This window comes from Nannochloropsis gaditana (assembly GCF_000240725.1).
Source record: "Nannochloropsis gaditana CCMP526 unplaced genomic scaffold scaffold370, whole genome shotgun sequence".
NCBI classification, from domain to species: Eukaryota; class Eustigmatophyceae; order Eustigmatales; family Monodopsidaceae; genus Microchloropsis; species Microchloropsis gaditana.
Window position 1 is genome coordinate 916 of NW_005803583.1, and position 14,066 is coordinate 14,981.

General features: G+C 45.1%; 2 protein-coding genes across 2 annotated transcripts; both read left to right on the forward strand.

Moving 5' to 3' along the window:
* Positions 1–2,380: 2,380 nt before the first annotated feature.
* NGA_2101020 (gag-pol polyprotein) lies at positions 2,381–2,684 on the forward strand (the record flags this gene model as incomplete). Its single annotated transcript, XM_005854834.1, has 1 exon — positions 2,381–2,684. A coding segment is annotated over one exon (304 nt), but the record flags the coding sequence as incomplete, so codon positions are not given.
* Positions 2,685–11,395: 8,711 nt separating this feature from the next.
* NGA_2011000 (UDP-glucuronate 4-epimerase) lies at positions 11,396–12,611 on the forward strand (the record flags this gene model as incomplete). The annotated part of the gene is made up of 1 exon (XM_005854832.1): positions 11,396–12,611. A coding segment is annotated over one exon (1,216 nt), but the record flags the coding sequence as incomplete, so codon positions are not given.
* Positions 12,612–14,066: the final 1,455 nt, after the last annotated feature.

Sequence of the window (14,066 nt, forward strand, 5' to 3'; positions counted from 1 at the left end):
TGGTGGAGGCCGAGCGGGACCTCCCCATAATGGAAACAAATTGGGCCGGTATGAGCGTGTACCTGGCAACCCCTACAATGGCCCTGGCAAAGGCGGACGCAATAATTTCGGACGGGGAAACGGAGGCCGTGGAGGCCGAAATGGACGTGGACGCGGCAAGGGATTGCACGGTGGCAATGGTTGCCGATACTGTGGAGCTGCGGACCACTGGGGAAATGAATGCCCCAAGAATAAAACGGAGCACTCCTATACATGCTTGCTGGCCACCAAGGATGTATCTGGAAACCTGAAACATAAGTCGGAATCACTTGATTGTCTGAAGCGATATACACAGGATATGAATATATCATTTCGTGATCACAAAGTGAATACTTTGCGCGGATTAAGATCGGACAATGGAGGTGAATACACTGGCGTAGACTTTAAGAACTTCTGCAAGAATCATTGTATTAGACAAGATTTCAGTATGCCATATGGACCACAAGATAATGGTGTTGCTGAAAAATCATGGCACATATTATCCAATATGGCGCGGAGTCTTCGTATACAGGCCGGACTGGAAAAACGTTTTTGGGCTGAAGCACTAAATACTGCAACCTATATTTGGAACAGATCGAGGAATTCTGTTTTGGGTGCAGGTGAAACTCCCTACTACAAGATGTTTGGAAAGCATGCTAGTGTGAAGCATTTTAGAACTTTTGGATGCAAGGCATTCGTCCATGATACGTCTGTTAGGAGGGGAAATTTTGATTGTCGTGCTCTACAAGGAATCATGATTGGCTACGATGACATCGGGAATAATCCTAAATGTTATCGGATCTATATACCTTCTCTAGGAAGATATATCAGATCTGGTCATGTGACTTTTGATGAAGCAACGTTTCCAGCAGCGAAGCACAAACGACCAGTTTCTAGAGTTGAACTACACGACGATGTAGAAGAAGATGACGTAGAATCTATCAAGACAGTTGGGGCTCATCAGGAAGATGAGGTACCACCTACTAATACAAGTGAGGATGATGATGACATCGAAGATGATTTATATCAAGACGAACGACCCGATGATCGTGATGTCGATCATGTCAGGGAGGATCCGTCGCAAGTGGGGGCGGGCGACAGGATGGAAAGATACGGATAATATTGTTGGGAACATGAATAATATGGGACCCACGCGAAGCAGGACAAAGGCTCGCGAACATCATCGATTGGATGATGGATTAATAACCATGGGAGGTGATTTGGCCTTCGCTGCAGCCTCAGAAATCGTCAATGAGGACTATCATCTTACAGAAGATGAGAATGAGGTGCGAGCTGAAAGAAAGAAGGATGCGGAGTACCAGGCGCATATGAAAAACGGTATATGGGAATTAACCCCTTTACCGAAGGGAGAACGTTGTATCTCAAGTGGCTGGGTGGAAATTGATAAGCGAGATCAGAATGGTGTTATTGTGAGGAGAAAGGCGAGATTTATCGCCAAAGGTTATGGTCAAGAATTTGGCTGACTACCTCCACACTTATGCACCTGTTGCATCGATAACCACGATTCGTTTGGTATTGGCCCTAGCATGCATATTGGATCTTGAGCTGGATAACATGGATGTTGGAACAGCTTACCTTCAATCAGACCTTGAGGAAAAGGTATATGTTAAACAGCCAATTGGATATATGAGCAATATGGACCGAATGGAGAGGAGCTAGTTTGTCGATTGCGTAAGTCGCTATACGGACTTAAACAATCTGGACGTAACTGGCATAAGAAGATTGATGGATGGTTCCGAGGATATGGTTTCCATTCTTCTTCTGTGGATCCATGCTTATATGTGAAGTTTGGATCTAGTGGTGAGATGTTGGTTGTCGTCTTATATGTAGACGATTTAATTATTGCTAGTAATTCTAGGACAATGGCCGATAAATTCAAGCAAGCTATTTCAAGGAAATTTAGCATGAAGGACTTGAAGGAACTTGATTGGATACTGGGTATGGCAATCAAACGTAATAGAGAGAATAGAACCATGGAAATCTCTCAAACGGCATACATTGATATGGTACTCAAGAAGTTTGGAATGGCTGGTTGCAAACCAGTTTTAACACCAATGGAAGGGACTCTGACGAAAATGGATGGCAAGGACGTCAAACCAGATAGTGAATACATGAAGCTAGTGGGTAGCTTATTGTATGCAGCACTGGTCACGCGTCCAGACATTGTATTTGCGGTGCAGTCGTTGGGAAACACTTGCAAGGATCTAATGAAGAGCATTGGATTGCTGCAAAGCGTGTATTGAGATACCTGAAGGGTACTAGTGAGGTTGGACTCAAAGACACAGGTAATTCTATGGGATCGTTTACTCTGGTGGGATTCGCGGACGCGGATTACGCTGGTGATAAAGATAACAGACGTTCGACGTCTGGTTATACTTTTACGTTGAGTCATGGAGATGATATCAACACGATTGATTGGAAAGCCAAGCAACAAGATGTGGTGGCTCTATCGTCGGCTGAATCGGAGTTGATATCTGCTTGTTCAGCGACACAAAATGCAGTTTATACTCGTCAATTACTTATGGATCTTGGATTCAAGCAAGATGAAGCTACCGTGATTATGGAGGATAATCAAGCTTGCATTGCGATGGGGAATAATCCGATTACGCATAAGAGGACGAAGCACATTGATGTTCGATATCACTTTGTGCGTGAAAAGGTTGAGAGTAAGGAAGTGGATCTGGTATACATTCCTACTCAGCATCAACTTGCGGATATTCTAACTAAACCCTTATCAAGTATTCGATTAGCAATGATACGCAATCGAATAATGGGTTATAAGTCTTAATTGGGATCTGGAGGCAGCTGAGGAATCAGTGTAGATATATTAGAGATGAGAGATATGGTCCTTATCTTAAGTACGCGAGTTATAGGATTAACTGCTTTGGATCATACATAATGATTAGGAGTACGAGTGGGGGTGACGCGAACATAAGGATGACATGATGATGCTAAGGGAGCATGAGTTCAACGATAGGAGGTTAAGCGAGCCGTCTTACAGTGTTGCACCTATATCCTTGATGGATCCAACAGTCTGTATCGCGATGTGCTGATCGCTACTGTATCATGTCATGGTTTGCGTCCACCTAATCATTTATATGTTATATTATCGTACGACAACAGGACTGGCGTCGACCAGTGTCTTTGGTTGTCGGTCGTATTGGTTATCTTAGTACACGATTCTTGGGTGAATCGATTGGTCTCATTCTCAGGGAGAATAGTAATTGTACTGAAGAATCAACTGGATATTGGGTTATCCACAGTGGCATTAGTTTGTTTATTCGCATCATTATGAACGGAGAGACATTCTGTGCATTTCTTTCTTTTCTTCTCTGAGCTCGTAATGTGAGCTTACCCGGGAATGTTACATTCCTTCCCAGAGGTCGTTCCCCTCCCTTCACCCTCGTAGAGCTCGCTGCTTACTTGCTCTGAGGGGCGACCCGACACGTTTTTACAGTGGTAGCAGCGGTAGAAAGTGTGGTCGTGCGGAATTGTAGAATATGTGCCGCACCCAAACGATCCAAATGAGGGCGTGTCCGGATGACACGGGAACTGGAGGGGGGTAATCAACCCTTCTTGATACACTTCTTACATCCGGCAAATATTTCACTCTCTGAAATTAAACAAGTTGTAAAGAGCGGATGTCAATAAGATCGGCTGCAACGGCGCATCAAAATACACCAATCATGGCAGAAGAAGGGGGCACATAGGGCCCCACGAAGTCGAAACGCCCTAAGGGAGGGACTCTCTCAGCAGCAAAGATGCAGCCAGCTACTCAAGAGGAGATTCTCGCGGAACTATACAAGACCTGGAAGAAAAACACTCTGCCGTTCACAAAACAGATGGATGCGTATCAGGTCTTCTGCTTCGTCTGACTTATCAACCCGGAAATCCGCATCGCCGCGAAGCATGATATCACCGCTACAGTCCCAGGGGCTTTACATCCTCTTAAAGAGAGCGGTGCATTCTTGAAACATGCTCAAGGTGAAAAGTTGCTAAATATAATCCTTTAAGGACAAGGCCCGAATGAAGTTAAGGCCCACGAGGACCTCGGCCCCAGTTTGGCTACTGCCTTAAGAGCGAGACGCAAGAGGGCGGAGGGAGAAGCAGCAACCCTAACCCTAACAGATAAGCTTCACGATGAGGGACTATTCGCAAACCTCCATCGGATAGTGAACGCAGTCGGATCCACCGTCAACATACTCGTGGAGACGAAGAGCCTCCAGGACGGGCATACGTTTACCCAATTCCTGCAAGCCTTGGAGCGAGCGGAGAAGAACAGCAGCCTGTACTCCACCGGAAAACGGAAAAATCTAGTTCAAGCCATGGATGAAAGGAATTCCACAACACGAGATAAGTCACACGAGATGCTTCAAGCCATTGCCGAACACAAAGGGGCGGTGGAAAGCAACTCCAAGATGATGGAAGAAATCAAGAACCGGCCATCAAGAGACCAGGGCCCACAATGGCCCCGGGGAGATCACACGCGGTTATATCGAGACAATCCCCGACCGCCTGCAGATGGACCTCGACACTTTTAACAGAAAAACGGTGAAATGCTTCAGATGCCGAGAATGGGGATATTAGGCGAAAGATTGCCCCTACTCCTTACACCAAATCAGAGCGGCCCTCCCATCTGCAGAACATCCAAGGCCTCCTATGACCGGACAATACGACTGACGCCCGATCTGGCCCCTCAACCCCCAGATCGTCCAAACGGGAGGCCGCCCGCTCTACATCCCTATTAGGAAGTCGCAGTGGGCGAGAACATACAAGCATAAACAAGTCAAGAAGAAGAGGGCAACAAATGGTCAGAATCACACATGTGGATAAAGACCTTGAAGACAAGCTACAGGACGTAGACGAAAGAATCAATAGATGGATACATGGTTATTTACCGCTACGAAGAGGTAACCTCAGCGATGCCGGTTGGGGAACGATGCCGGGAAGGGCCCGATGCTGGGATGGGCCCGATGCCGCCGGGGGCGAAGACGCGTAAAGAGAGGAGCCTGAGGGGAGATGTCTCCTCAGCAAGAAACAAAAGGAAGGGATACATGGAATTATGCATGGGAATATACATGGAAAAATACATGGCGATAAGGAGAATAATCTACCGTTGACCCGTCACTCGACGGCCAAAGTAGTCTTGCAATTAAGCAACGATGTAGCGGTACAGGCATTACTTGATACGGGAACGGGGAGGAGCTTCGTTCAAGCGAAGTGGTGGGCACAATGTCGGCCAAGATCAGACGACGAGCCGGAGAAAAACCACTCCAAACGAGAGGAGATTCAACTCGTGGGAGCAGATGGACGACCTTTAGACACACTCGAGGTCGAAGATATTACGGGTCAAAGATATTACGGGTCGAAGATATTACATTTCAGATGGGAAATCAGGTGCTCACCCAAGAAGTAGCAGTGGTGCGCGAACTCAAACAATAGCTAATACTAGGCTGGGACTTTACTCAGCGGACGAATGCCCTTATCGATTTTGAGACGGACAGCGTGGTACTACCGGGAGCATCGGGCGCATGCTACATACCAGCTTGAATTAATAGCGGGAGTGGGGGTCGAAGGATGGGGACCCTACAAAATTTTAAGAAGGGAAACGATTACAGTTCAGCCCGGGAGTGCTCACGTACCAGCGACAGTGCAACCTTTCCCAGAAGGCCACACCGCCCTCTACGTGCACTCGGGCCAAACCAATCCGGGACTTATCACCGCTCCGGGTAATTTGGGGGCAACTCAAGGCATAACCTACGTGAGAGTGCTGAATTTGACCCATCAGCCCATTCAGATGCGAGCGGGGGAAAGACTGACGACGGGGTCGAACATGATGGCTCCGGGGAACCAGATCTATTTACTCTCCGACACCGCAGGGGTCGATTCTGAAGATGATCTGAAGCCGGAGGACTCAGAGGAAGCAAAGGATGGATCTTGAATCCCAGTAGACCTGACAACTTCAAATCATTCAACTCAAGAAAAGGAGGAATTCGACATCATGTTCCGGTCAAAAGCCGAATCTTTCGCTCGGGACTATTGAAGTTAAAGATAGACACGGGATCCAGTCGTCCCCTCGCCCAACCACCGTGACGAATGCCACGAATAACAGATATCTGGCTTCTGAAGAAGAAAATAGTAGTTGTTATCGTCTCCTGGCTAGGTCCGATTGGATAAGATCCGGGGGCTCACAAGCTCACGAAATAGAAACTTGGGGTGTGAGCGGGATTCTTTTTCGGGGCCAGGATTTCGAAACTTCCTCTATATGTCTAATATGTCCAAGAAAAGCCATCGAAGGGCCCCAACAGCGTAAAAATATGTCAATCAATTGAAAAAGGCTAACCAGTTTGCGCGCTCCACGCGCTTTTCGAGCTCCTCTCGGCCGACAGCCGACGCTTCCTTCGCCCCAAATCCACTCAACCGTGTAAGAGTGAATGACTGGCTTAAATCTTTTATACTAAAATTAAATTCTTATTGGACACAAAATCATCATACCCCAAAAAATACTTATCGTACAGAAAGGCCAATGAAGCTACCGGTACAGGGGGCGACGGCACCATCGTCGATCTGAATGCGGAGGTATCACTGTACGACCATCGCGGACGGACGTACAGCGGCATCAAGGAGACGGCGTTGGTGAGGATGAGCAGAGCCGCATTTGTCGTGCACTGCGCCGACTGCCGCATGCCCCGCGTGAGGCACGTGGAGGAGGCGCAGCGGGTGACGGAGGCCATGTGGGAGGAGAGCATCTACACGTGCTGGGACCGCTGCCTGTACTTATACATCCTGAAGGAAAGCCCCAGCTAGATGGCTAACGGAAATAGCCAGGAGAGGTTTTTCGATGAGGAGGTTGCGGTGAAGGGGAACGAAGAGGTAGGGGTGGTAGACGTGGTGGAGGTTGAGGGGCTGGGCGTCAGCTCCAAGGTGGACTGCCCCATTCCTATCCACAATTACTTGTACAACAACAACCCCGCGGCACGAGGCGGCCAGCGTCTCACCGTCTGCTGCTACTGTGGCAGGAAGGCCCCAGAGACGCCGTCAGAGGGGAGCAAAGAGCGTATCACTTTTGTTTGCGCGTAATTAATTTGATGGACGTTCGCAACTTCGCACCTCTTCAATGGTGCGACCACTCCCTGGTGTTGGATAGTCTGAGTCGCCGGAGATATAGTTGGCACCATCTCATCAGAAAATCAAAGGATTCCTACAATTTATCTACAATTGTATTTACTGTATCTTTGTCTTCCCTGCGGGAGTCGTAGATCTGTTTGGCTTCTTCCCGAGCAATGCGACGCCGTGTGGCACGAGAGGGTTGGACCTTTGCCAATGGCCTATATGACTTTAAGAGATCATAACCCGACGCACCCGTGCTACGCGAGAAGAAACACTTATGATAGAGACTCTTGCACTGTTATTATTTCCATGGGAATGCAAAAAACTCTCCCAAGGTCATTTCCCTTGTCTTTCAATAGCATCTTGTGGGCGTCGCTTGAAAAGGATAGACCAGTGTTTTGACACATTTAGATAGGAAAAAATCACATTCCGTATTACAAGCTGACTTGGCCACATTATTTGGAAGGCAGTAATACTCGAAAAATACGTAAACATGAGTTTTCTGAACAGAAGTGGGATGCGAATAAATAATACAAAAGCCGTGGATCACCCAGAAACCTAATTCTTTAACAACAGAGCTGCTTTAAACATCATGTCGAGAATTTGTGTCTGGGATTCTCTACACAATCAATCCTCCAATCAAATAATGCGGTTATATCGCTCTATTCTGTAGAAGAGCGTAGATTAGACGTACTTTAGTGCACCTAGATACGAGGGGGCCGCGCTGACGAAGTGAATCTACTTTTCTAAAGATGCAATGTAGGAAAGTATGCATCTTATTCTCTACCAGCGCTGCAATATGCTGAGGAACACCTTCGATGAACAATGGTCTAGCTGCAAAATCTAGATATAGGCGATCGAATCTATTCTGTCCACCACATTTTCCTCAACCCGCCAAGTGAAGAAGAGTTGGGACGGACGGCAAATTCATTCAGAGCGAGAAAAGCATTTTTATAGAGAAGCGATCCTCATTTTTTTCGCGTGTCTAGACATGTGATCGGATTTGCCTCACACGATCGAGCTACTTACCGTCGTGCACCTTGATAAAAATATCTTCGGATCCACCATTGAGGGTTTTATGATTTTGATATCAGCCTTCAGGGACGGATACTGAATCAATTCATCTCGGCTTTGCAGATCAGATTCCTCAATAGGATATTATGAGTGTGCATGAAACAGGTATTGTGATTTACTAAGCAATGCACTTTATACGGATCGTACATGGGACATTGATATTCATAACAATTCTAGCGAAAGAATCGGTCTTACATGTAATGAGGTCTTAATCATGACCATAGATTAGGATAACGTAAAGAGGTACACAGGAAAAAGCGTTTCCTCGGACTGTCGAACAGAACAAGCATGCATGCGGACAGATAATTTTCAAGACGTGGCATAGCGTAGCGCTTTGCATTGAAGTACATTCATATTAAATCTACAGTTTGGGGAAACACAAGACTAGAAATAGACTTGAAAGAGAAAAACACGTGCGGCATGAATGAAGGCGTTCTCTATAGATATTCACAAAAATAGGGAGAAATGGAAAAACTAATAATTAGATCCCACAACCAATTTTTTTGAAAACTCACGAGCTTCCTGTGAAGCAAAAGTATAGGGCTTAATTTTTCCAAAAAGAATATCAATAGCTCTACATCTCCTTTTCTTTCCCTGCTAACACCCAATTATTATGTTGTGAGATATTTAAATCATCGTATGTACACTGCCTACCAAGTCATTTGTTATGGATCAATCTATGCGATCATGACAGACCTAAATGCAAGTACGTCAAAGAGAAATATAGAATGTAAGATACGTCAGACCGATGAGGCACGCTTTGTTCTCAGTGCTCTATTTGCGCCTTGGTGTTGCTTTACGGGAAAATGCATACTTCCTACAAAAAACATCCTGTTTTTGGAAATTCTGACACTAAACTGAACATCAGTCGTTCCTAATATTTCCTTGCCGACAACGAGTGAATTTTGGTGAAGACGAACCGACAGTCAATCTGTGGGTGTGCATAATTCAAATGAAATCCCCTGGACATCACAGCCAAGTGATTCTTTCTTTGTTAAAAAGTAGCACACGCTTATTTATCTGATTGTTTCTTCTTCGCATGTCCGTGGACTGTTTGTAACTTCATAATTGGAATTCCCTTTTAGTTATGGAAGAAAAGTAACTTCTTCACAACCTTAGCTCTTGCGCCAAGTTCAAGCGCTCGTGCAGCAAACAACCAATCAGCATTATGTGCTTGCTCCGCTCTGGACCCTACAGGCAAAGATGCAATAAATCCTTGCACGGACGTTACAATTCTTTTCGAAAAAAGTATACCACCCAAGTCCACGGAACCTAATCTCCACTCACCTCCCAGAAGAATCCCACTGGTGGTAAAATCAGTCGTTACCATGTCCCATAGCTCTCCTCTTTCCCAGGCAAGCATTCTTTCTGTGTATTTGTGCATTACCTCCCCCCGAACGTCTTGAAAAGCATTGGATAATCGCTGGATTGACCCATTTTGCGTATCAGAGGGCAGTTCAAGCTCTAGTAATGTCTCTTTTAGATAGTTTGGATGGTAACAGTTGTCACCATTTGTGACAACAGCATGCGTGCACCATGAACATCGAATTAAGTCCGCTACAGCCACGTCTGTTGCTTGATAGAACACATGATTGTCATAACGGCAGATCTTAATCATGGACGCCTTTCCTTCTTTACGTGCTATTTCTCGCGCCTCCTCTTTCGAGCACTTGAAAGGCGCCGCGCGTTTAATTGCAAGATCAAAAAACTTTTCGTCAATATCAAGAGCGTACACGTGGGGAAAGGGCTCTACTGTGTTCAACCAAAAGTATCGCGCGATGGAGTCAACCACGGGTATACCGCGAAGCTCAGTCGGTACCAGGGCGAAGTCCATGCTCAGTGTAGGGTAGGGAAAAGAAACGGAAAGTCGTTGCTGGTATGAGAGACTATGAATCAGCCCTTTCACTAGATCAGCCTGTTCGTGGTGAACTCGAATGATGACCCGCACATGATGGTGGATGCTGGTGGCATTCGACACAGAAGGTGCTCTCAGTCCTTGACTGCCCAGCCAGGGTTTTGACTCCTCCTTGAATGGATGAAATGGAGTAGATGACAAGATGGTTGCCGTGTTTGATGATAAAGATGACGGTAATGATGCAGACAAAAATAAGCGCAGCAAGATAATAGTGAGCATTCCAACCGAGCATTGCAAGAGCACTCGCCCGATTCGTTGCCGCGTGTGCCGCCGGATAGGCTTCCTCCCGAATGACATTCTCTTTATTTAGAAAGGTATGAGGGTGCATGTATATGAGTACAAAGTCGCGAGTTCAAATATCCTCCTTGAGAAGGTATTTAATTAAGTCGAGGAAAGCAATTTAGAACACTATCAGATGTGACGGATTTTTCTTGTACCCACAAGTCTCTTCATACAAAGTTGCATTAATCGTTGCAATAATCGTTGCGCATACTCTGTCAATCGTTTCTCAAATCACGCAAGTAAAAGATTCAATCGCTCTCTGGGGGATATGTACATATCCAACTCTCAGAGCGAACGTTAATCAAGTCAGAGAAGGTGAGGCTGAGGGCAGCTGAACGCTTTACCGTGCTCATATCGGAAAGGCATGTTATGATATCTTGTCAGCGTGATAGCCATCGGAATTCCTCAACCCGACACTAGAGTCCCACATGTTTTTCCTTTAAAAACCACGGTTCCATTTTGAGAAAGTATAAAAGTCGGTATACATGCACGACTCAAGAACACTGTTCGCAGACATAGCGCATCATCATGAAGATCACCGCGTTTTAACGGCTGGAAGAGTCTAAGTACCAGGGGATATTCCGACTTGCATAATCAAAGTGGAATCGAAAGCGCGAGTGGAGACATCGCAGTGCAAATAAAGTGTAAATGAGATGCAATCGGAATAGATTCATTTCAAGGCTGTCTAAGGGTCACAGAAGGCTCCTAATATGTTTCTAAAGGCTAAATTAGCAAGTACTCTCAAAGTCCCCCTTGGTATGTGAAACGGTACCGCAGCTTTCTTCTATCGCACTCTTCGCGTGCCATCGAGCTTTTACCTTATTATCGATGCCATTAATATTTATCTTATATCGACAATACACGCATCACCTGCGACTATATCTCCTAATTTCTTCCTGCTGTGAAATCTACAGTATAAGCCCCTCACGTAGAGCATATTTATCTTTGTCTGACCTTGAATATAAATCTCACCTTAGCACTGTCTTACAGGACACAGTGTCTCGCGCGACAGTTCTATATATATAAAAGCAAGGTTTGGCGTCTTGATAAAGAAATGGCACTTGTAAAGCGCGTCTGTAGAACAGCAGCCATCATGGTCCTGAGCTCGATGATCTTTTGGGGACTTATAACCTACTTTACACTGCAACACATGCTTGAGGATGATTCGAATGAGCCTTTCAATTTTATTTCTACAGAGGAAGATGTCAATTACACAGAAGGAAGAGTCGCATCCTTAGATCTTGAAAACGCAACAGTTCTGATAACAGGCATTGCGGGATTTATAGGATATTCAGTAGCCTCTAAACTTCTCGACCGAGAGACTTGTAATATTGTTGGCGTTGATAATTTCAACGATTACTACGATGTATCATTGAAGTATAAGCGAGCAGACTTATTGAGTTACTGGGATAAGGTACGCATAATTGAAGGGGATGCATGTAATGCTACCCTTATGCGGAACGTTCTGGAAGAGTACAAGGTGACCCATGTACTACATTTAGCAGCTCAAGCTGGTGTGCGATATTCGTTGGAAAACCCGTTAACCTACGTACGCAATAACATTCAATGCTTTGTTGTCCTCCTCGAAGAGCTTAGACGCGTCAAAGCGAATTCCGAAAATGGTTTCGTCCCTCATCTTGTGTATGCGTCGTCATCCAGTGTCTACGGCGGCAATAAAAAGGTGCCCTTCGAAGAGATTGATCCTGTTGAAAATCCCTCGAGCCTTTATGGCCTGACAAAACGAGTAAATGAGCTTCTAGCGCTGGTGTACTCTCGGAATTTTGGTATTTCTTCTCTAGGTCTACGATTTTTTACTGTGTATGGTCCCTGGGGCCGGCCTGACATGGCGCCATACAAGTTTACTGAAAGCATCCTTAAAGGAGGGAATATTACAGTGTTCAATCATGGAAAAATGGCTCGAGATTTTACATACATTGATGATATTGTATCGGGAATAAGTGCTGCGCTAGAATACCAGCCATCTTCTCCGCTGATTTTGAATCTGGGTCATGGCAATCCCGAGAACGTTCTCGATTTGGTCAAAATAATTGAAAATTATACAGGACGGCCTGCAAAGCTTCAGTTCATGGAATCCATTGTCGATTTGCCTCTAACTTCTGCTTCAGTCAAGAAGGCGAAGAAGCTTCTATCGTACTCCCCACGCGTGAGTCTGAGAGAGGGCATGCAAAGCTTTATTGATTGGTATTCTTTATACTCAGGAGAACAATCAATCTGTGCAATAGAATGTGCCGATAAGGACCGTTGTATATCCTCACCATTTGACGATGTTTACGCTGAATCAATCGAAGCAACACGTAACTGTGAAACTGTCGTTTACACTGTCTCTTTCGGGTCGCAATATGGACTTAAGGAACCTCCGTCTACTCTTTCATGTAATAGAGGGTCTTGCTGTTCTATTGCATTCGTGACGAAACTCGGTACGACATCCCATTCGAATAGAATGTGGAAAGAAATACTTGTGAAAGCTGATAAATTCCTATTCTGGGATTCTCGTCGTATGTCGAGAGTCATAAAATTAACGCCAGGCAAATTTTTTTCTCCTTCCGTAAAGTTTGCTATTTACGTAGATGTAAAGTTGCAATTGAATATGGATCCCAGGACCCTTGTCCAAATGCTTGGCGATGGCGTGAACCGTACAGCGAGCCTTTTGGCAGTACGGCATAACGTCAATTCAGATCCGTTTCAAGAACGTTCACATATACTCGGAGCCAAAAAGGTCTTGCGCAGTGCGACTTATACCGTTAAAACAATGAATCATCAAGTTGAGCAGTATAGAAAGGATCTAGCGGCTCGCAACATGTCAATAGGGAACATGATTGATGGAGCACTCTTAGTGCATAATTTAGAATGCTCTTCAGGTCGATCGTTTCGTTGTGCTTGGTCTAAAGAGTACTACAGAGGTTCGGACAGAGATCAAATATCGTTCCCTTGGATTCTTGCATTAGAAGCTAACAAAGCTGGAGTAAATCTTGCAGCAGGAGAAGAATGGTGCAAAATTAGTGAAAATCCGCCGAGCTATGTCAGAATCTTATCAAATGCACTTCATTGGAATAAAAACTCGAGAACTATTGCGGATATTCGGTAGCCAACTTCTGTAGAACCAAAATATATGTGCTACGAATCAACCGCCATAGAAGGGCGACTTTGTGTCAACTCTCGAGGGAAATTACGCATATCACACGCATCATTCATTTCCTTTGACATCGAAACAAGGCAATTCTTCATTTCTGCAAACCGTTCAAAGCTAAACTCGATCCATGATTGAGTTTGTCGATTATGCATTGATCAATACAAAATATTGTTATGGTTTAGGCAAATGGGATGCATAGTGTTCAAATGGTGCCCTTGATATCTCAATATGATGATTCGAAATAAAACACGCTTTGGGCCATTGCATCGACGCGTTTTGGGTATTGTTATACTTTTTAGACTCAGCCCTGGTAGAAAGCATCGATTATGGTGTCTTTGAAGACATGCAAGATGAAGCTATTATGGCTACATGTATGGCCTAATTAAAAGATTAAGCGTTTATACGTAAGAATTTAGATAAGAAGGTAAAAGACATGTTGAGGTATAATCACTTGAGCCAGCTCAAAACGTTTATCGACAACCTAAGCCATGGGTC